This window comes from Blennius ocellaris (genome assembly GCF_963422515.1).
Source record: "Blennius ocellaris genome assembly, chromosome: 12".
In the NCBI taxonomy this organism is placed as follows: Eukaryota; Metazoa; Chordata; class Actinopteri; order Blenniiformes; family Blenniidae; genus Blennius; species Blennius ocellaris.
This window is the reverse complement of record NC_137661.1, coordinates 22177594-22199482: the sequence shown is the minus strand read 5'-3', so window position 1 is coordinate 22199482 and position 21889 is coordinate 22177594. Positions and strand designations below refer to the sequence as shown.

The following is a 21889-nucleotide window of genomic DNA, read 5'->3' as shown; positions in this document are numbered from 1 at the left end:
TTTATTTATTTGTTTATTTTTGCCCGGCAGGAGAAAAAAGAAATACAATAAGGTATGTGACTGGATATTGTATGTGATAGATGAGAGGGCCTTGAACCCAAGATGTTACAAACACTCAGGGACAGTCAGTGCCTCACTCTGCTGAGTCGCAGAGTGGCGGCCTAAAGCTGACTTAATCCTGCAGATAAATGTGTATTGGTAGCTTTTGGCTTAACTTTACTGTTTTTTTTTGTTTTTGTTTTTTTTTTTTCCCCCGGGTCTTTTTTAAGGACTTTGTGATTGAGAGGCGTGTGGGAGGGGAATTCGTGTTGCAGACGGCTGCATCACACCGTCACCTTAACGGGCAAGGGGGGACAGTATGGTGGGAATTACTCAAAATCACGCAGACAGTAAGTGGATGTTGCCCCCTGACTGGAGAAAAGAACTGCCTGGGCAGCAGCAGCTGCTCTGCTCTAAATATAGCCTTCTGGAACACATTGATCACACGGGATCATTAGCATTTGCCAGTTGCTCCTCCTTCCATCGATGGGAATAACATGTCGGCGTTCTCAATCATACATTGCATCAGTTCACAAAGTTTAGCGTGCAGCGAGAGCTCAAGATGGCCCAACCGTCTGGACATTTCTTCTCCCTTCCCCCTGTGCGATGTCATTTGTTCACTCTCCATTATTAACTAATTGGGATGTCTTGCAGCCAAGTCTGCAACAGGGATGGGAGGGAACATGAATGGATTGATCACAGGGAGAGCAACACTGAAACCCAGATGACATCACTTTATGCGAGACGCCTTACAAGAGAATGTCCGGGAACGACATGGAGACTGGGGAGGATCGCACTCTGGAGTCAGCTGGGAACGCCCCCAAGCTTTCTGTCACGAAGCGGGGGCGGCACAGACCCGTGAAATAGAGGAGTCTATTTCAGCCCATGTTCAATTAACGGTGGTCTCTGACACAAAAAAGATGAGCACGTGTCTAGTTGGCAGCTCGCTTCTTTTTTTTTTTTTTACCAAGGTCACCAAACAAGTCCTCATAACTTGCACCATAGATATCACAGTCAACAACAAAGCAATAAATCAAAGGGCATTTATCGAAGGGTGATAGGGCTTTCAGTTTGAAGCTTTTGTCAGTATATCTTTATACTCTTTATTCAAGAGTCAAACTTCGAGGGGTTCGAGTGGAAATGAACGGTTGAGTAATCAACTGTAAACCTAGAAACAATATAGTATTTTTACTTTGTTAATTTCAACTCTAAGCCATTCTTAAAGCAAAAATGTTTTAAGTAGATTTTCTTAGCATCTTGTTGCCAAAGGTTTTCACCAAAGATCAAAATGCCTTGTAAAGGAATCTTGAGTTTTCACTCACAGGCCTGCATCATTCCTACTTGAAGCGTACAGTATTAGTGGTTTCCAAAGTGCTGAGCTCTGCTTTTCCTTCGTGCTGCAATATACTTTATGTGCATTACATATGGTGCACGTTCTCGGCTGTTGAGCATAAAGTGAAGAAGACAAAATTCAACATTTAAACGAGTGTTTCAGCTATAAGTCACTGGACACTTAACACATAGTTTCATTACACTATCATTTCACTCCGAATCAGGTTTTAATCCACAAGACATGGGACCTACAGGCATACAGAGACAAAATGCAAATGATACAAACTGAAAGACTTGTGGCATAAAACATTGATTTGATTTTGATTTGTTTTCAGTTCATCCATTTTGCCCTTCAAGTCAAGTCAAATACCTTTATGTGTCACAATAATGTAGCATAACATGCATAATTGTCAAACAATACAAAAATTATCCGAATAGCTTTATTCTTTGTACGTGGCAACCTGTTTTACACATTTGTTAATTTATATCCAAAAATGCAGACACAATAACAGGATAGAATTTGACCTGAAACAGAGAATGTCAACAGTCAGTGTTATCAAGAACTACTGTATCTTTAGCAGAAGTATAAGTAGTTTCTGAAAACGATAGTGTGCCGCCAATGAAGAGGATGTATCTGGACAGTTGGCAAAATGTAAACAGTTATAATGAACCATAAGGAATAAGAACACCCGTCTTCGAGATGCTTTCAAATCTAGTGAGTGTTTATATATGGTGTCCACATTCGTTATACCAATGCTCTTTAAAAAAAAAAAAAAAGTCTCCATTCCATTCCATAACATAAATTCAATAATTAATTATGAATTAATTATGCTTCACTCTCCACTTACTTCTTCTGAAAAGTACAAATGAAGACTTGACGCATCTATCTATCTATCTATCTATCTATCTATCTATCTATCTATCTATCTATCAATGCAGGCAGACAGGTAGGGGGCGTTGAGAGGCCGCAGGAGAGCCCTCACTCTCCCGACGTGCGTGCGCGCGTGTGTGTGCACAGAAGACCAGTGTACGTGAGTGTGTGCGCGCGCGCTTGGAGGAGCCGTGGGCGTGCGTGAGAGAGAGAGCGCGCCCTCACAGAAGTAGCCGAGTGTGTGTGTGTGAGTGAGCAGCACGCGCTTGGAGGAACCGTGCGCGTGTTTAGCGTGTGCGCACTGGCAGGGGAAAAGTGATCGTGGCAGAGCAGAAGATGTAGCAGCAGCGTAGCTTTGGACTCCGCGGCCAGCCGTCTGTCACTTTTACCTGGACCCCCTTCGTTCCTGGCCGGCGATTCGCCGCGTAATGCGGAGCGGCCGAGGGATTTCGCCCCCACACGGTGACTCCGAATGAACGTGCCGCGTCATGCGACCAGGACGAGTCGCCTCCGGCGGGAGATATTTATGTTTCGGGACGGTTTTGTCGGAGTAGCTCGTTGCTAGCGTCTGGCTAGCGGCTGCGCTGGCTGCTCGGAGCGTTTCCTGCGAGGATGCTACGGTGGATACGACAGCAGCTGGTGAGCCCCCGGTCTCCCGTCTGCGTTTTCCTTCACCACGTAACCTCCGTTACTTCGTCGCCTTTGGCCGAATAAAAAAAAAAAACGCGTCGCCGAAGCGGAGGTTGTTTCAACTTTTATTTTATTTATTTTTATTTTGTTTTGCAGGAATTTCGCGAGCTAGCGTAGAGAATTAGCTGTTGCCGATGTGTCCCAAACAAACAATGTCTCGTCTTGGTGCCTGTCAGGTATTATAAGGTTCGCGTTAGCCGCAGCCCAGCTAGGGCTCCCGGAAAATAGCTGGATTCACTTAATCAATCCTCGACGGTGGAGAAAGTTTGAGCTTGAAACGGCGTTTTCCATATAAAGTTTGTGACCATTTTTAAGCACTGTTGAATGGTTTTCCTGACGCAAATGCACACCTGAAAGTTGACTCAACTCGACACCAGCTAACTGGCTAACGCTGAAACTTGACAAAGTTTAAATAGCGTCGACAGCACTCGGAGTTCACTGTTGGAAAAACACGTCAGACCGACGTTTGTTTTAATTTTTTTTATGCCTGGTCTCAAGTATATGGAGTGTCAGGGGGAATCAACTTTAAACGTTACCTTCGGCACCCTGAATGTATTAATAAACCATAACCAGCTGTTATGCCCAAGTTGGTTTCCTGATATTACTGAGTGATGTGGATAAAAATCTAATCGTGTTTTGGATTAAATGTTTGTGCTCGGGGTAACATCCTGGTTTGCTGCAATCACCTGTTTGCCTGTAAACACGTCTGTGTCGTGTCGCATAGAGACACACGCACAAAAAAAAGGTCTCTGAAGAGGTAAAAAAACAACAACACTGGTCCATGTCTGGAGGAGGAGTCCTATCTGATTCAGATCTGAACCCACCAGGAGGGTGCATGCTGTGGCATACATGGTTTAGGGATGAGGTGACGGGATTTTTGTGTTTGTCAAGGTGTTTTCAGAAGAGACTGATCCGTCAGTGTACACTAACTGGGAGTGGTGACTGGTGGAGGTGGTTTAGGATAATGGGGGCGTGTGCATGTGCATGAATGAGTGTTGCTCTGCAGCTGCAGAAAACTGTTGGGAGGGAGGAGATATTCTTCACACACAGATATCCCTCAAAGTACTGGCATCGGTCATAAAGGATACCTATAGAAAGGCTTGTGTTTGCTGTGATCACAGATCGCTTTCCACTTCTGGGTATAAGCCGGCTCGTGGTGGAGTGTATTGAAACTGCTGGACTGATAGTCAGGTCTATGATAAAGAGTACATTTCAAAACTTTTCATACAGTGCAATTTGAACATGAGTTTCCGGAGAAGATGTATAGAATGAATCACGAGTGGTTGTACTTGATTTCTTTTTCCCTAGGAATTTAATAAGTTTAAAAAAAGGCATTATTTTGATCCTTGGCGACTGTATCTTGCGGCTCCTAGAATTTGACATTCTTAAACAATTGTACAACAGTAAGTTTGACTGCATAATGTTTCTCCTCTAGTCAGTGGTGTCAATCGCAATAGTATACTCCAATGCATAAGAATAGCTGTGTTATCCTGAATGCTGTGTACATGTGCCGCAGGTGACTTCAAGATATGTAAACATAAATCTAACAGAATTGAGTCATCGTTCCAAAAGTATGTATGTCCAGAGAAAGATTCAGTGTGGAACTAGATAAAGAAGGTGGACGTGGGTCTGCCAGTCTCATTTTACAATATAAAACCGCAGCTTTTAATGCAATGACACAATGATATAATCTCGATGGCTTATCTTTTGTCTGAGATGGCTGAAATCACAAAGTCTAGACCGTTTTTTCCAAATGTGTGGTGCCGTTTCCTGGTCTGCACCAAATCACGGGAAAAACGTTGCACCTGGGTTGGGTTTCTTTTGCACTTGCTGTTTTTAATATCAAACAAAAAAAAGATGTAAACAAAACTCCTGCTGGACAGCCGCTGTGACGTATTTTCCGCAACATAACTTCCAGAGGGCTGCACAAAATGAAAGCCATTAAAAAGACATGGGGAATATCTCTGATTTGTGCGCATCACTGATAATATACAGCACTTTAAAAGTTTGTCACTTTGTGTACGGTCTGCTTACTGCTCTTTCGTATCTGCTGTTAATTGAACTGAACCACAGTATGGTTCCATCTGCTTGTTTGGTGTGCGCAAGGGAGCCGATGGGAGATGGGAGTTAATGCAGCAGTTGTACTGGGTTATTCGAGAATGTGAGTGACATCATCTCAAGAGAAAAGAAGCTTGCACTTAAGCTGTTGTCGCCATAACGACCAAGTTTAATCACTGTTCGATCAATGTTCCCCTAAACTGCCGTTGTCCTAGTCACCGTGTGCTACTTATTCTCGAGGTTAGGTGAGAGTGACACTTATTAAGTTCTTTTAAAAACTTTCAGCAGAGCAAAAGTCAGTGTGTTAAAAAGTTTTCCGTCTGCTCTTGAAGATTAGGTTTCACCCGTCACATCTTCAGTGCACCACAGAGAGATAGCTCGGCTCGTTTGACCCGTCCCATATAATTGACCCGCCTGGTTAATTAAAAGTGTTATTAAAATGTGTCTTAATGCAACTGGCTTAATGGGAAAAGTCTGTCCAGGATTATTGTCTGACCTTGATATCGGCTTGAAGGTAAAACTGTGACGTTTGTTCACGCTCATGTTGTTTATCCGCTTCTGAAAGACAGCGTGAAAGTGGGAAAGAGGATGTGGAACATTCTTAATTGGCAACATGACACATTTTCAAGATCGGGCTTCTTCCACAAACAGTGCTGAAATGTTCGCCAGGTTGCTGTTACAGAATACAGAACGATCACATGTGTCACAGTACCCTTTGTTAAAACTGGACCGTTTTTCTAAAACTGAACCCTAAACCCTGCAGACCCCACTCCACCACAACTGCTCTCAATCTTAACCCCTCCCTCCATGGCCCTTTACTGTTGTATATGTGTATATACTATACATTTAGTATATATAATAATTGTTGTAATCTCATATTGCATATGAAATTGGCGAGAAACATAAAATACCTTTGTATAGAATAAGTTTGTGGGACACCACAAATCAGTGCAGAAGGAGAGGTGGGTTGTCCTCATTTACATGTTGACATTGATTTGTATTTGGTCTATTCATATTAATATATAAGCCACCATTACTACATGTTCTGGTTAGTCACAATGGTGGTACTTGGAGAGCTTGATATTTTCTTAGGTGGTACAAACTGAAAAGTTTGACAACCACTGGCCTAAATAATAATGAACTCATGGTTGCCTGCCATTATAGATGTTTATTTCACAGTGCTGGATGAACCGTGGTAGTTTTGGACACTGAGTTTTGTTGTGAGCACAAACACCAGCACTGGAAGTTCCCAGGCTCAAATTCATCCAAGGACTTAATTCAACAGTTTGTTTGCCATTTTACAGACGTGTTCAAAGTCAGTTCTGAGCATTGGTCAAATTGGTTGTACGAAAAGCATTAACTGTCAAAGGCAAAATTCATTGTATATGTACATGAGGGAGGTTCCTGGTAACTGAACAGAAAACTTTGGGTGCTTTCACAGCAGCCGTACTTAAATGGACCTTTTGAGTTTTTGCTCCGAGTGCGATGTGCAAAGCTGAACTCTAGTACAGCCTGAAGGTGGTGTCAAACAAATCACAGTCAATTATAGGCCAAATGTCTCTCCTCTGCTATAAATTTGAGCTGAAAGGGCTCCTGGAGTCCAATGAGCAATTTTAAATTACTTTTTAATTGCACATAACCTCAATACACAGGACTAGTGATGTATGTGCTGAGTTCAGTGAATGCCTCCAGGATAGGGAGAAATCATGGATAACAATGCAAATGAGAATTTTCAGTGAATTATTGTCAACATGATATTGGAGGACAATCTGAATTCCTGCAATCAGAGAGTGGTGAAACGGTTTCACAATATTGAACAGCCATATTGGATTTTAAATATGAGGCACATTGCCCTGTGCAGTAGTCTGGAGGTCGTTTTGCGTATTTGTACTGTTAATTCGTGCGCAGTATGTCGTCATCCTGAAGCTTAAGTTAAGTGGAAGCAGCTCTCTTGAGGCCATTGTCACGCTGATCTGCATTACCATCTCTGACCGGGTACCAGCACAGCGTCTCCAGGTAGACAATTTCAAAACGACGCGATTATGCGTAGCTCGCCCCGTTAACACCAGCAGCCGTTATTCCGTCAGCTTGAAATCTAAATGCTCGATGCTGTATTTAGTCATCCACAATGCATTAGAATGCACTATTTATACACCATCTATTATATGCTGCCCAAATGCTTAAGTACTAAGGTAAACTTCAAAAAATAATTTATTACAAGGGTTTGAAATGACACAGAGAGTTAACCACACTGTTAAAAATTTCAGCTGCGGTGCGTTGACTTTAGCATCAAAATAACAGTGCTGTTAAAGTTACCGGTCGGTTAAATGTATTTAACGGCTGGTTAAAAGATAACCGAGCTTTGAACAACCAGGGCCTGATAGTTAACTATCCTATGTCACCCTTGGTAAACCAGTTGTGTCTCAACTGCGGCTGTGCTTCAGGCTATTCATTTTGTGCCACATGTTGTTGGACGTCTTTTTGGCACGCCTGTAGTTATGTTATTATCCCCGTTGTCGGAAATCATAAAATCAAAAGGAGCACCTACAGCCTCTGATGACACACTCTATTGTGCGCTCTTTGTTCTATTGTGTTGCTTTTTCTTTCTCTTTGCCGCTTGTTCTTTATCAAGCCACCTTTCTGCCAGTTGTGTGTGTGTGTGTGTGTGTGTGTGTGTGTGTGTGTGTGTGTGTGTGTGTGTGTGTGTGTGTGTGTGTGTGTGTGTGTGTGTGTGTGTGTGTGTGTGTGTGTGTGTGTGTGTGTGTGTGTGTGTGTGTGTGTGTGTGTGTGTGTGTGTGTGTGTGTGTGTGTGTGTGTGTGTGTGTGTGTGTGTGTAGCATTGTAATAGTGCAGGGAAATGATGCCCCGAGGCACTATGGGACTTGTAGGCTTTATACAAAGAGTAATTACCTGTCAGACTGATGGGAGAACCAAAGTCTGTGAACAAAAGAACATGTCTTATTTCAGCTGCACGCAGTGTTTTTTTTGTAAAATGTTTCTATGCATTCAATCCACACAATATTTCCAACTTCAGTTCTAGGGTTTTGATGATATATCACCTTTTTGCACAATAGTCTGCAAGTTTGGTGTCTTTTTATTACACAGCTTTTGTGCTCCTCTACTGGGATTGGAAAAAAATGTACTTTTATCTTGATTTCCCTTTCATTTACATTCTTTATGAAACAGTTCAGGGTTCCTTAAATAGATTAGTCCTACAGCTAAATGATTATATACACTGTACATGTTACTGTGAAGTCACAATTACCTAAATGTGGTAGTACTTTGATTTGCTTTGGAATTCCAGTTCACTGTTCTTGCTTCCTGGCGTGTATTTATTTAGAAAATGATCCAGATATTTAGTGATGTGAATTCAAATAGTTGCAAGATTACTGCACAGCTGGTGATCTGGATAATGTGATTGAACCCTGCTGTGCATGCGTGTACAGCCTGTGATGTATTTATCAGTTTTCTCTAGTGTCTATTGATAATTTATATGCTGTGGGAATCGGCAGCATGTTCATTCTGTTATTTGTGTTTCTGTGTACAGCTAAAGTCCTTCTTGGTATGACGTATACAGTTGCTACTTATGTGGATTACCGGTATATAAAAAATAATATAAAAAAAAAGTCATTCATAATTCCCAAAGCCTATATGTTGTTTGTAAGACTTTTCTGTCCGCTTTTGGAATAATATCAGTGAAAATGCCAGATAATTGTAACTTTTTTTTTTTTTTTTGCCTAAAAAACATAAAGCAGACCAAAAACTATTGAGTTGCTATGATCAGTCTTGTTTCCATTTGGGTATTCGCTATCCGGTTCACCTCTTAACACACAATGATTAGGGAAATGTTTCTGTGTGTGAGCTGAGCACAAATTCATGACTTTATCAAAACAGTACTGGTGTTCTTATTGTATTGACGGTGGCCTTTTCCTCACTTTAACAAGGCCACATCTTTGTTACAGACAGGACGGTTGGTGTGCACTCGACAAGATTTTGCATTAACCAAAGCTACTGTGTGCAAGGACATTAATGATTGAGCAATTTAAGCCTGAGATAACTGATGGGGCGCTGAATCTTTACTGTCGGAACAACTGGGGAGCAAATGGGACTGAACTGTTGGGAAAAGGCAGATTAAGTAAGCTGTTTACTGCCGTAACGTGCAAAATTACCATGCACAAACAGCAAAGGTGTAATCGCTAATTCATCCAATGCCAGTGACTCAATAGTTGCTTTGTAAGGAGTGTGTGTTTACAGGCTTAGATCTACATCTTAGTGTCTGTAGCAGATAGTTTGTATTTCTCAACATGAAACGTAAGGCAGTATTAGAGACTTTTATTTTCACTTAAATTTTAGTTGACACTAATATATTTTTGTTAAAAGTGAATTGCCCATCCAAACAGTGGCGCCCGTCTTTTCTCCTGGAGTATCTTTGGCATATACCACTAAATATACTACAAAATTATGGATGAATAACTTTCACGTTTTTTATTGCTGCTATTGCCTCAGTCTTTGTTTAAAAGCGACAGGAAAGGTTCCTGGAGACTTTGGGGTTTTTCTAACAGCAAGAGTTTTAGACGCAACACTGCATTGTGAATTTCATGACGTTGGGTGTGTCAGTAAGTTTAACGAAATGATGTTGCTCTCTACTCAGTTGGAGTTGCTGTCAACTACAACACACTCCAGTACTCAGTATATTTCATCGACATACAATGCCGGTGCCTTCAGGAAACGAATAAACTAGGAGCATTTACATGCAGGGAGAATGGTTTGGTAATAGAAATAGGAAGAGAATGTGGTGATGGTACAACATTTTACATCTTTTGGAACTTTGGAACTTTTGTTTCGGTGCAGCGCTGGTGTTGAACTGATCATCCCGTCACTTTTTTATGTTTTTTGTTCTGGTTGGTACAAACTGATTACTTGTGACAACAACCACACTGTGTGGCGTTTTGATGCGGCAGACAGGAACATTTGTGACAGCTTCCCAAAATAATATCAGGTTGTCGATGTTTGCACGACCGTGACAACGGCTGTCCTCAAGCCTGTCTCACTATAAGACATACGACGACACATCTCAGGCCACGATCAAAGGTATCGTCACAGTTGTTTATTTTGGTCCGAGATGCCAAAAATCACAAAGCTTGTCGCCTCATTTGTCCATGTCATTCCAATGCAGCACTTTATTAGGGTAGCTCAAAAATGTTCTGTTTTCTGGTGCAACTCGAGAGTTACTTTTCAGCAAAACATTTCCATCAATCATTCTAAAAGAAAACATACACACAAAAAAACCAAAAACAAAACATGATGATTTCTATAAAGGACTGTAATCTCTCTTCCGCATGCTCTTGCTTTTTGTTTTTCATGTGTTTGTTCTAAGTTGCACTGATTCTCGGATTACACGTCACATTTGCGACACTTATACTGCAGGGTGTGTGCCCAAAGTGGAAACAAAAAACAATCGGAGATCCTTCCGTTTCCTGGCTGACAGTTTTATTAAATTTCTATTGCACATTGCTAACATCATGAGAAGGTTTTGGTTTTTTTTATTATTTGAATCATTGTGCAGCCGTAGTCTGTGATCATCTGTCTCTGTTGTACTTATTTTTTTAACAAGCTGGACCAATTCTGATTCTTACAACCTGTCAGTGTTGGCGAGCAGAAACTGTACAGAAAAGGCTCATCGGGTTTCTCCTCCAGGCTGGATTCACATTCAATTTGCTGTTGTTTCTAGCTGCTGGGTCAGACATAACTAGCCCAGTTGAACAAATACAAGTGTCATCGTCGGTCTCAATAGTTGATAAGCTGGATGTTCCACTTCCAATCTGTCTTAATGCCTAAACATATTCAGTGCGCCATTTGGCATAGGGAGGGTTCAAGTGGAGCCAAATGAGTAAGAAATAAAAGAAGCAAGTTTCGAATGTTGATGTAATGTTTAACTTGCATTGTAGCTACCCCCCCCCCCCTCTTTTGACATAGTTGCTCCATGGATGTTGCTGTAAAGTAATGTTGAAAAGCGGTAGCACCCTGACGGTTGTACTGTGCTCTGTGTGGGACTGAATCACCGGCAGGATGGTAGTTTCCGAAGGTTGCTATTCATGTTCAGTTCACATTTTTGAGTTTTACATTTATGTCAACCAATAATTTATAAACCAAGCTTTTTTTTTTCTTTTTTTTTCTTATTTGATTCCTCTTTGTGGCACTTTCCTACTGGAATGATTTCACAGTGGGTTGAAAAATGCTGTTAATAAGTTTTCTGACAGGTTTAGTATGACGGTGAATTTTAAGGTGGTTTTTCAAGCAGTTTTGCAGCGTACCTTAGTACACCGAAGTGGAACAATACAGTCCAGCAAAAATAGTTACACAATTACCTTTTGACTTGTTTTGTATCATAAAAACTGTTCAGTGTGGTCCACCATTGAATAAATACATTCTGAGGACTATGATAAAAAAAAATCCCACATCCTCGAGCACTGTTGTTGAAATGTTTGACGACAGTGGAATTGCATAAATGACAATGAATTAAAATCTGAACATGTTGGGGTTATTTGGTGGCCTAAATCTCTGACGACACAAAAGAGTACTTGGGTTCCCTGGATATTAGAAATGTGTGGCTTGTAGTTCTACTAGACATGTGAGGAGTGGATATCAGTTTATTGAAAATAATAAAAGATAAATTAAGTAATTAATAAGTCTTCTAAGTTGATCTCAATGTCAATAGTGTGTGTTTGTTTCTTCGAACAGGCAGAGGTGGAAGGCCTGAGAGAGCAGCACAGGACTGCAGTAATAGTTTACATATGTCGCTGAACAACGGAGGATCTGTGTGGGAGGGAGTGGTGTGGCCCGGATGTGCGTGTATGCTTGTGTGTGTGTACACACTCACACTGGCGTGCGTTAAAGTTACGTCATGCAGCATTTGCAAATGATTGTGAGCGCTTGCTTTTAACCTTCTTAGCATAGCAGTTGGGTAGGGTGTGACGCACATGACCGGACCAGAATATGTATAACCAGATCATTCCTGTGCTTAAGACTCGCACACATACGATTTTCAGAGTGATGCATTCATCATGTCCGTTGGTTTCAAAATGACATGCAATAAGTCACCTCGTTGGCACTCTACAATCTGAAAAGACGACGAAATTGCCTGATGACTCATAAATGTTTTGGTTTTTTTTAACCTATTTTTGCCAAAGTTGCATTATTGGAATAATTATGCACACATGCATTGCTGTGCGCAGGGCCCACACAGCAGATTTGAATATCCAACATACAGTAGTAAAAAATGTATAGAGATGACACTGTGATATAAGTTATGAGGCCAGCTTCCTTAAACCAGGTTTTACTTTAGGTTCAGAGTATTTACCGTTAGAATAAAATAATACGACACTTTCTAGAATCTAGTGGGCTTGAGAAACGTCTTCGTGCTTTCATTTTAAAGGTTATGGTTTTTTTTTGCTTGTAATTATTTGTACCAGAAAACTAATGATTCTCTTCTATACTTGGTTTAAATTCATCTCTATGAATAGTTGCATCCTCATGCAAAACATGTTCCCACGTTACTTGTTTTGCAGTAAGGTGTTTTAAAATTGAATGTGTTAGTGTGAGTTACATTTACCATTCATCCCTCCTGACGTGCAACAGTCTTGTCATTGTATGATATTGTGTACCGCTGTAGGATGTAACGCATACTACGTTACGTTTCTGCAGCAACAATGACCAACAGACAAATACTCTATACTATACATCTTTTGAAACCACAGTGAATATAAATACCTCAGGGGGATTTCACTGTGGGGCAGAGTTTGGGTACATATTCACACTGCAACACAGTACCAGACAATACACAATGACTTGTTGTGTAATACTGCTGTAATGTTGTATTTTTATGGCCGATATCGTTAATTGGTAGTGATTTTTCTCGATTATTTGGTGATAATCAATGTATAACCAATAACAGAAATTAATTTATTTCTATTATTATGTGTGTGGTCAATTTATTTTGTGTTTGAAAGTCAGATGTTAACATTTAAACACATTTAATTTTTGGTACTTGATGCTAAAGATCACAGTAGTGACCTGTTGTTTTTCTTTTCTTCCCACCTCACTCGTCTCTCTCTTCAGGGCTTTGACCCTCCTCATCAGAGTGAGACCAGAACGATTTATGTGGCCAACCGGTTCCCCCAGCATGGCCACTACGTACCACAACGGTTTGCAGACAACAGAATCATCTCATCCAAGGTACAGAGTGTTTCAAACCCATTGTGAATAGTTGATATTGTGATTAGTTCATATAAACGGAATGGTAAAGAAATCAGGTAAAAATGTCAATCAGAAGTTCTGCTTTTAGGATGTTTGCTTACTCAACGCATGCCCTCACCACCATCCGCTGAAAGACAAGCGGTGGAAGGACTTGTTTTGTTTATTAATTCCCACATTAGGTGGGTGGACAGCCTTTCCTACGACGAACCATAAAAACACACGAACCTCAGCTGAGCAGTGAGTGAAAGCTGAAGGAAACCTTTCACCTCCAGACACTCGACGCCTGATTTGTGGCCACAAGCATGACTTGTGGTAAATGAATTAGCCGGGAGCTCTGGTGTGGTGGGAGAGCGAGACAGAGAGTGATAAGCTTGAAGAGTTGATTTGTCGATAACATGAGCTGAACAGGAAAAAGAGAAACAAACAACTTTGCTGCTGGTAAGAGGATTAGAAGTTCAGCTGGTTGACCTGCAAGACATTCAGCCACCATTAATTGAGTGCAAAACATCAGCATGAATGAAAAGCAGTTTTTTTAATCAATTGGGTGATTTTGGAATTGCAGCGTGATACCGAGTTGAAAGAAAGCTTTGAAATCCCTGTGTTTTCAACTCAACATCTTCACTACTTTCTGTTCTTTTTTAATGTTTATCAATCATACACATCTTCTGACATGATTATTTTAATTAAACCATTTGTAAAGCTGGTTCAAAGTATCCTACTATGAAATATGAGCTGCCTCATCTATTTTGATATTTAACTGCATGTCCAAATTTCAAGAATATGGACCAGCAGACTTCTCTTTCCATTGTTTTATTCTTCTAAACATTTTTTTTCCCCCCTACCTTTTAGTACACAATCTGGAATTTTGTACCCAAGAATCTGTTTGAGCAGTTCAGAAGAATTGCCAACTTCTATTTTCTCATCATCTTCCTTGTACAGGTAACAACACACATAATCAACTCCTTTTCACAGGTGCAAGGTCTTCCCAGTCAAATGGTGGCGTGTCAAGTGTGACCTTAGTTTTCCTGCCCTAAATACAACTGTGTGAGTGTGTTTGCGTGTGTGTGAATGAGTGTGTGCTTGTGTGCGAGTCGGTGACTCATCGACTTCGAGGGACCAGAGGACAGACAGGTCTGCCTCTGCATTAAAACATTACACCCACACATTTTGTAATGTGTGTGTCTTTACAGCCAGCCCAGAGCACTAGGCCATCACTGCGAATCAATCATCGCGTGCTGGAGAAGGATTTGGCTTTCAAATTTCTAGCGTTCTCCTGATTTATTTGAGTGGGTGGTGAAGCTAAAGCAATCGACCTGACTCTGCCTGAAAAGGACCACTTTATTTTATTTTTATTTTTTGTTACCCACTCACATTGTCAGTAAAGCTGAAGTCAGCTCTGTATAAAGAGAGATCCTCATTTCATCTTGAGATAATGAACATGCTGTTTTCTTCGACGTTCACTTCGACCGTTTTAAGGTGGCTTTTGATACCCGGGCTTGACATAAGGCAAGTGCTAACACCTTTTTACTTGCCCGGACAAATTTTGACTTGCCCAAAGTTAAATGGAAATTTATAAGCTTGGGTAATGTATGAACTCGACCAACATAACTTTTTACATAAAAATAGTTTTAGTTTATTTAATAATCAAGATATTGCAATGAAACTCAGGGAAGGCGTATCTTTTTGTAGTTCAGTCTGACGGAATAATTGTCTATATTTCAAGTTTGTTCTTTACAGCAAAAAGCCCAGAGTCGAATTAACTCCCAGAGTTGAATTAACACCCACGGTGTTTATTTTAGGCTAACCGGCCTCAAATAAACATATAATATGTATTATATAATAATAATAACAATCTGTATAATGTGTTGGGCTGAAATAAATGTGATTGTATTAAGATTGGAGCTGTCACACCCTACTTCCATACTGACCAGAATGGGGAAAATGAATTGGGAAGAAAATAGCTGCCGCAATCTGCGTCACGCGTTTCCTCATGCGTGCCCTGCGGTGGCCTGATCCGTTGGCGAGACCAAGTGTTTTTGCCTCATAAATGAAAATGTCCCCCCCCAAAAAATGTAAATATGATCTAGATTCATAAAGGAGGGGTTGCATTGAGAGTGAGGAAGCTATAAAAATGTCTGCATCAGTAAATGGTCCATTGACACTCAACATGTTTTTGTTTGTACGGCCATTTTGTGAGTGTTGGACAAAATAAGGGCTGTTGAAATGGTTAAATTCACGTTTTTGGGCAGCGTGGCTAAGTATGTCAGTCACTCTTTGCAGAAGTAAGTGTGTGTGTGTCTGCATGTGAATGTGCGTGTGTGTTTCTGGGTCTGACTGCCTCTGATATGACAGTTAACCTTTGAAGGAAGTTATAGAAGTTTCCTGGTTGACACATTAGCTTTGACTTCTCTCTGTTGTCTTTCTAGTTCACTTTGGTATCCGGCTTTGTTTTCACGCTCCACTTCTGAATTGCTGACAGTCAACTCTAATTTCTGTATTTATCTTTCCAGTTAATGATAGACACCCCCACTTCCCCAGTCACCAGCGGCCTGCCTCTTTTCTTTGTGATCACAGTAACTGCTATAAAACAGGTGAGATCACAAGCGCACCATAACTTCCTCTTTGTTGGCCTCAAAATGGGGAACCACATTATTCTACAATGTCACTGAAGGTGGATAAATCAGTCAAAGATCTATAATGGCTAAACAATTTTCTTTCTTTCTTTTTTTTAGCTTTTTATTCATTGTTGCAGTGTTAGTTTTGACTTTTTTGAATCAAGTAAATATATGTATGTTGTATCGGTGAAATTTGAGAATCTAAAAAAAGTTTAATCATAAAAAACAAACAATTAAGTAACTTCACATTAAAATTGTGTGTTCATGGCTCTTTCTGTTGCACCGTGGCAGGTCAATGTCACCATGTCAGTTACGAACACTGAGTTAACCAGCTAACTATTATAAATGATTTTCTTCACAGGGCTATGAAGATTGGCTGAGGCACAAAGCGGACAATGAAGTGAACGGCGCTCCAGTGTTTGTGGTTCGCAGCGGAAGTTTGGTTCAAACGAGATCCAAAAACATTCGGGTATGATTGCTCTGCAGAAGCTTTTATGTGTCTGTTGGTCCAGTAGAACATAAGTAAAACATCTTGTTTGTGTCTTAATAGCCCTTAATTTAGTTCATTTTACTGGACTTTTAAAATGGTAGCATATTAACTCTTGACTACAAATGTTTGAACAATTAAATTTTATTAATACAAGGTACATTTCGTCAGCAGAAAGTCAGGATTTTTATAAAGCCTGACAGATTGAACCTATTGAAGAAAAATATATGCAATTTAAACTGAAAGTCAATGCTATACCGAAAGTGTCGAAATTAGCAGCCTCTAGCATGCATGTTTTAAAAAACAAAATCCTCACGCATGCCTTTGATAATTTGTTAGCAGGAAGGAAGCTTTTGGTCCCACATCACTCAACAGCTCGGTGTCAGTGTTGTTAGGTCTGCTACTCCGACCTTAACATTGAATAGTCCCTAGTGAGTCAGTCAGAAACAGTATTTCATTATTTTATTGAAAAAGTAAAGTTCATATTTTTGGGGAATACATTTTACACATTGCAGATTAAGCTGGAGAATCTGACATGCTGCTTTTGGCCCACAGGTCGAATGCTTATCTTAAGGTATTAAAGATTAGCCTTCATAGCGAACTGAGTTTGGCTTTACAGGTAGATTTCTGGCCGCCACAGTGTTCCCTATAACCTGTGGTGTATAGATGGATATATTTAACACAAGAAACTGCAAAAGGTCACTGGTTAGTTTTGGATTGGCAGCCACATGACATTTCAATGCGTGTTCTACTCATTAACTGTACATGCTGGAGATCGTGCTCACTGCAAATGACTACTTACCATTCACTGACCTACTGTACTGGCTACATGTACAAAAATATAAAAAGTAATTGAAACACCAAGTGCTATAATTTATTAAATTCCGAATGAGCTCCGGACTTCTTCAAAGGCCAATTTTGATGTGACTTGATTAATGGGCATTTATACGATTGTTACACATGTGTTTTCTTAGACTCTATTAAAACCCTTCTTTATTTGCTCCTGGATCTTTTCACTTTGATTTAATGTTGGAATTTTAGAGTTGGCTGAAGAGAACGCTATTCTAAAGACTACTGACACGAAGGATCAAGGACATTTTTGGGTGCAATAAAACTAAACAGCTTTTGTAAGCTTGGTTATAACATTGGGAACAGAAAGCAGGTTTGATCCAGATGACCTGAGAGGTCTAGACAGCTCGTCACATAACACTAGATTGGGAACGTATCGTGTGTTTAAACCATTAACTTTAGATTGAGCATGTCCAGCTGGTATCTCAACTGTTTTCAAATCAAGGTTTCACTGCTTTGGTTTGGCCTCAGCACATTCTAATGCACACAAATCCTGAGAGGTCAGGAGTCTCAGAGATACTGTAACTAGTGAGTCTGGAGTTAATGCACCGCCGTCCGAATGACCTGCATCCTTCAGTAACACTACACATGCGCTTCTCGGGATGTCAAGCACATGATATTGATTATCCAGTCACAGCCAGGAGTCTCGCCGTCACTGAGTGAAACATAGTTATTTTAAACCCAAGACATGAACAGTGTTGCTGTGGCAGTAGAAATGTGACAGTGGAGAACTTCAAGTAAAGTTACAAAGTTAAAATAGCAGATTTGTTTTTAGTATTTGCATCTTAAGACACAACTTTTGAAGAAAAGGCTGCTCAGCCCATGTTGAACATTTAAGGGCTGTTTAAAAGGCTGACCTCTGTTTTTCTGTGCTTTTCCAGGTGGGGGACATTGTCCGTGTGGCTAAAGATGAAACATTCCCAGTTGACCTGGTGTTGCTTTCCTCTGATCGTGCAGATGGCACCTGTCACATCACCACAGCCAGTCTGGATGGAGAGACTAACCTTAAGGTCTGTGAAATGTCTGTCAGACTGGCAACATGCTTGTATTTATGCGTAGTCTTTTCACTGAATAGGATCTGGCTCAGAGAGACTCGATGGTGTTGGCGATCAAAGCGCCTCAGCTGGCTGCAGTTAATGTTGCATAATATTGCTGCGCGATCTAGGGAACTACAATTAATGAGGTTTCAGAGGCAATCTTGCCCATAGTCGTGCCACGGAGTAAAAGACAGCTGATCTTATGCTGATGTCACTTTTCTAATTGTACTTTAAGTCAAACTCTATGCATACATATTCTCACTGAGGCTCATTTATAAGCATTTAGATGGAAATTGAGTGCCCACATTTAGAATTGGCTTCTCATTAGTTATGAAATAGTTTTAGTTTCCAGATTTCAGTGTATCACTCACGACTAAATACTTTCCACTCCTTAAATCCCCCCCTCCTTTTTTTTTTGCCAGTGGCCATGTAACTTAATTGTCTCTGTATCAGCATCCAGCTGCTTCTTCCACCCTGAATTTTTACCACATGGTGGGTTTTTCCTTCTGGCCTGACAATGTGTTTGTACAGTCTTTGCACCTTTTGATGTCTTTATAAAATGTTGTCAGTTGCATCTGTTAGTGTATCATGAATGCTAGCAGTTGTATTGGCTGAACATAATGTTATAGTATGTTTTCACAATAGTGAAAACATTGTTTGATAGAATCACATGTTTTAAGATCATGCAGCAAAGCATGCAGTCATTTCCTTGTGGTTAAAACCTGATGAAATAAAGTTATTAATTCCAATAGTTTATCAGTCCAACTTAAATTTAAGTGTGTGTTTATATTCAAACAATTTAAACATTGACAAATTCTCAATTTTGAATTCGGATTTGTTCAACATGGAGGAGGAAAACAAGCTTTCAGTTGATAATCAGCACTTCCTGTATTTTGTGCATCTTGGTTTGCAGACCCACTACTCTGTTGCAGAGACTTCAGTGTGTCAGTCAGTGTCCCAGCTCGAGGCGTTGCAGGCTGTGGTGGAGTGTCAGCAACCGGATGCCGACCTCTACAGGTAACCTTCTGTTTCTTTAACCACTGTTGTTTCAACTCTCTTGGTAGATGTACCCAGTACTAAGACTTAAGCAGTTGTTGACATCATGTAGGAAATATCACTCTTTATCTTTTTTTTTTTTTTTTTATTTGGTGCAAAGCTGTAACTTCCTCTTCATGCACATAGCAAGATTAGGCATTGGGTTGTCTCAGATCAGGGTGTGACCACATCCCATTTAAAAAAAACAGCTATAAATAATGCCCGTATAAAAGGCAGGTCAGAGATATTATAATATGGACAATGGGGTGAGATGCCTTCATCACCTCTCTTCCTCTTGGCCTGCCGCTTTTGGAGCAATTGCATTATCAGAGCCTGCAGTTCATTTTGAGGGCGTTTTCTTCCTCCTCTCTCATCTCTTTAGTTGCCGTTTTTTTTCTTCATGCTCACTTTGTTTATACACACCTCGTCAGCCCCGTTACTGTCATCTTCATGTGGTAATCTGAGCTCTGCAGCATAATAATGACCTGGTTTCCTGAATCAGGTTTAAGATTTTAACGTTCTGCTGCAGGAAACGGGTTTTATTATCTTTGTCACAGATGTTGAAAGTTACTACATGCTTACATTTGTTTCTCAAGGCTTCAAAAAAACTAAGTATTTTGGTGTCTGGAGAGCAGTCAAATGAAAGGACCATCCGTACTCATATTGTGTAATTAAATGTGTTTCTGAAACCAAAGTGATTAAGTCAACTTCGGTCATGAACATTTCTATTTCTGTTTTCTTCCACTCAATAAAGGTTTTGCCTACATAGTCAAAAAGCCACCCATGTTGCTCAGGAAATAATCAATTTCATTTGAAGATGCAACTGAAAACAGATGAAAATAAATATAGTGTTCGTCTGTCAATCGGAAGGTTGCAGGTTCCATTCCTCAGATCCATCCCGTCCACATCTCGGCGTGTCCTTGAGCAAGACACTGAACCCCAATCTGCTCCCAATGGATGGACTGAGCACCTTCCATGGCAGCCATGGCAGTGTGAACGTGTGTGTGTGAATGGATAAATGTGATCAACGGTGTAAAAAGCTTTGGGGATTTCTCAAGCAGTGAAAAAAATGCTATACAGTGAAATTAATTTGCTATTTTGTAGCTGTCTTTCATTTCGCTGAACTGAAAAACTGCTGGTGTCTTCCAGATTTGTTGGTCGCATCACGGTGACTCAGCATGGGGAGGAGATCGTCAGGTAAGGCCACACTGTAATGACAACTCTGTAATTGAATTACTAGTTCTACATCTACATCTGTCCAATAAAGGCTGTTTTCTCTCACCATCACTTAGTGGAAAAAAGCATTTGTGTTCGTTTCCTAGTTCACCAATCAACACAACCCTGCAGCAAACCTTTTCCGATCAATATGTTAAATCTTCCTGATTTTATAGTGTACTGTGCCGTCACAAAATGGGTTCCTTGAAGTCGGCTCCCACATTCACCCTCATCTCTATTTATGTTGTTTACTTCTTTGTCAGACCGCTGGGTCCAGAGAATCTGCTGCTGCGTGGAGCCCGGTTGAAGAATACCAAAGAGATTTATGGTGAGTCCAAATAAAAGAAATTTAAAGAAATTATGTAGCGAACATAGACTTTCACCCTGGAGGAAAGCAACTCAAGGAGCACATTCTTTCTCACAATGGGAAGTTTGTGGTCGTGCTAAAGAAATTACCTCTGAAATTCATCCACGGGAAGCATACTGAAATGGCGTCACGGTCACTTCCCAGCTGGGCATAGATAGCGTTTTCACATCATCTTCGTCATCATGACATGATTGGGATCGGATTATGTCATCCAAAGACTTTTTCTGTCCGATCTGGAACGAGGTTAATCTGCAGTGCTTCAACATTGTGTACTGTGTAAACACTGTGTTGTACACCAGAGCTCATACAATCGTGTGAATGCATGCATCATTTGTTGTTTTAGCTTCCCCAAAAGCTGGTACTCAAATTGATCACGAGTGTAATGAACAAGCTGCAGGCTTGATGTCATACTTTTAACGCACCGTGTCGCCGCAGGTGTGGCAGTTTACACAGGGATGGAGTCCAAGATGGCGCTCAACTACAAGTGCAAGTCCCAGAAACGGTCTGCGGTAGAGAAGTGAGCTGTTTTTTTGTTCTTTTCAGAGCGAGCACAAATATCTTTGCTCCAAAAAATGCTCTTTGAAAATCTAACTGTTTTATTTACTTGTTTTCAGGTCAATGAACACCTTCCTAATCATATACCTGGGAATCTTGTTATTTGAGGCCATCCTCAGCACCATCCTCAAATACGCCTGGCAGGCTGAAGACAAGTGGGACGAGCCTTTCTACAACCAAAAGACTGAACAAGAGAGGAACAGCAGTCCGGTTCGGCTTCTTTCCTTTATTTATCAGCAGAATGTATTCAAAATTGTTTGTGTTTTTGTAATCAGGACAGAGGATCACAAATATAAGTTATGATGAATTTTAGTAGACCAATCGCTTTGTGTTTTGTGCTTCATGTGCAACCTGCACCATCATCTATTTTTCATCTCCTCATTAGTAAATCCCCAAACCCACCGGAGAGACGACGCAATCATGACGACGATAGAAAGATGATGAACAAACTTGTCGGCATGCATTGACCTTAAAGGATGCTGG

At 40.6% G+C, this 21889-nt stretch overlaps 1 protein-coding gene across 1 annotated transcript in view; it reads left to right on the top strand.

Moving 5' to 3' along the window:
* The first annotated feature begins 2695 nt into the window (after positions 1–2695).
* The window catches only part of atp11b (ATPase phospholipid transporting 11B), a 49684-nt gene continuing 30490 nt past the window's right edge, over positions 2696–21889 (top strand). The window contains exons 1-11 of the mRNA XM_080506776.1: positions 2696–2881; positions 13109–13225; positions 14096–14185; positions 15757–15837; positions 16223–16330; positions 18079–18207; positions 19148–19251; positions 20419–20466; positions 20748–20812; positions 21287–21368; positions 21466–21616. Coding sequence (XP_080362902.1) covers positions 2855–2881; positions 13109–13225; positions 14096–14185; positions 15757–15837; positions 16223–16330; positions 18079–18207; positions 19148–19251; positions 20419–20466; positions 20748–20812; positions 21287–21368; positions 21466–21616 — 1002 coding nt within the window. The 5' untranslated portion in view covers positions 2696–2854. The remainder of the gene's footprint in view (positions 2882–13108; positions 13226–14095; positions 14186–15756; positions 15838–16222; positions 16331–18078; positions 18208–19147; positions 19252–20418; positions 20467–20747; positions 20813–21286; positions 21369–21465; positions 21617–21889) is intronic.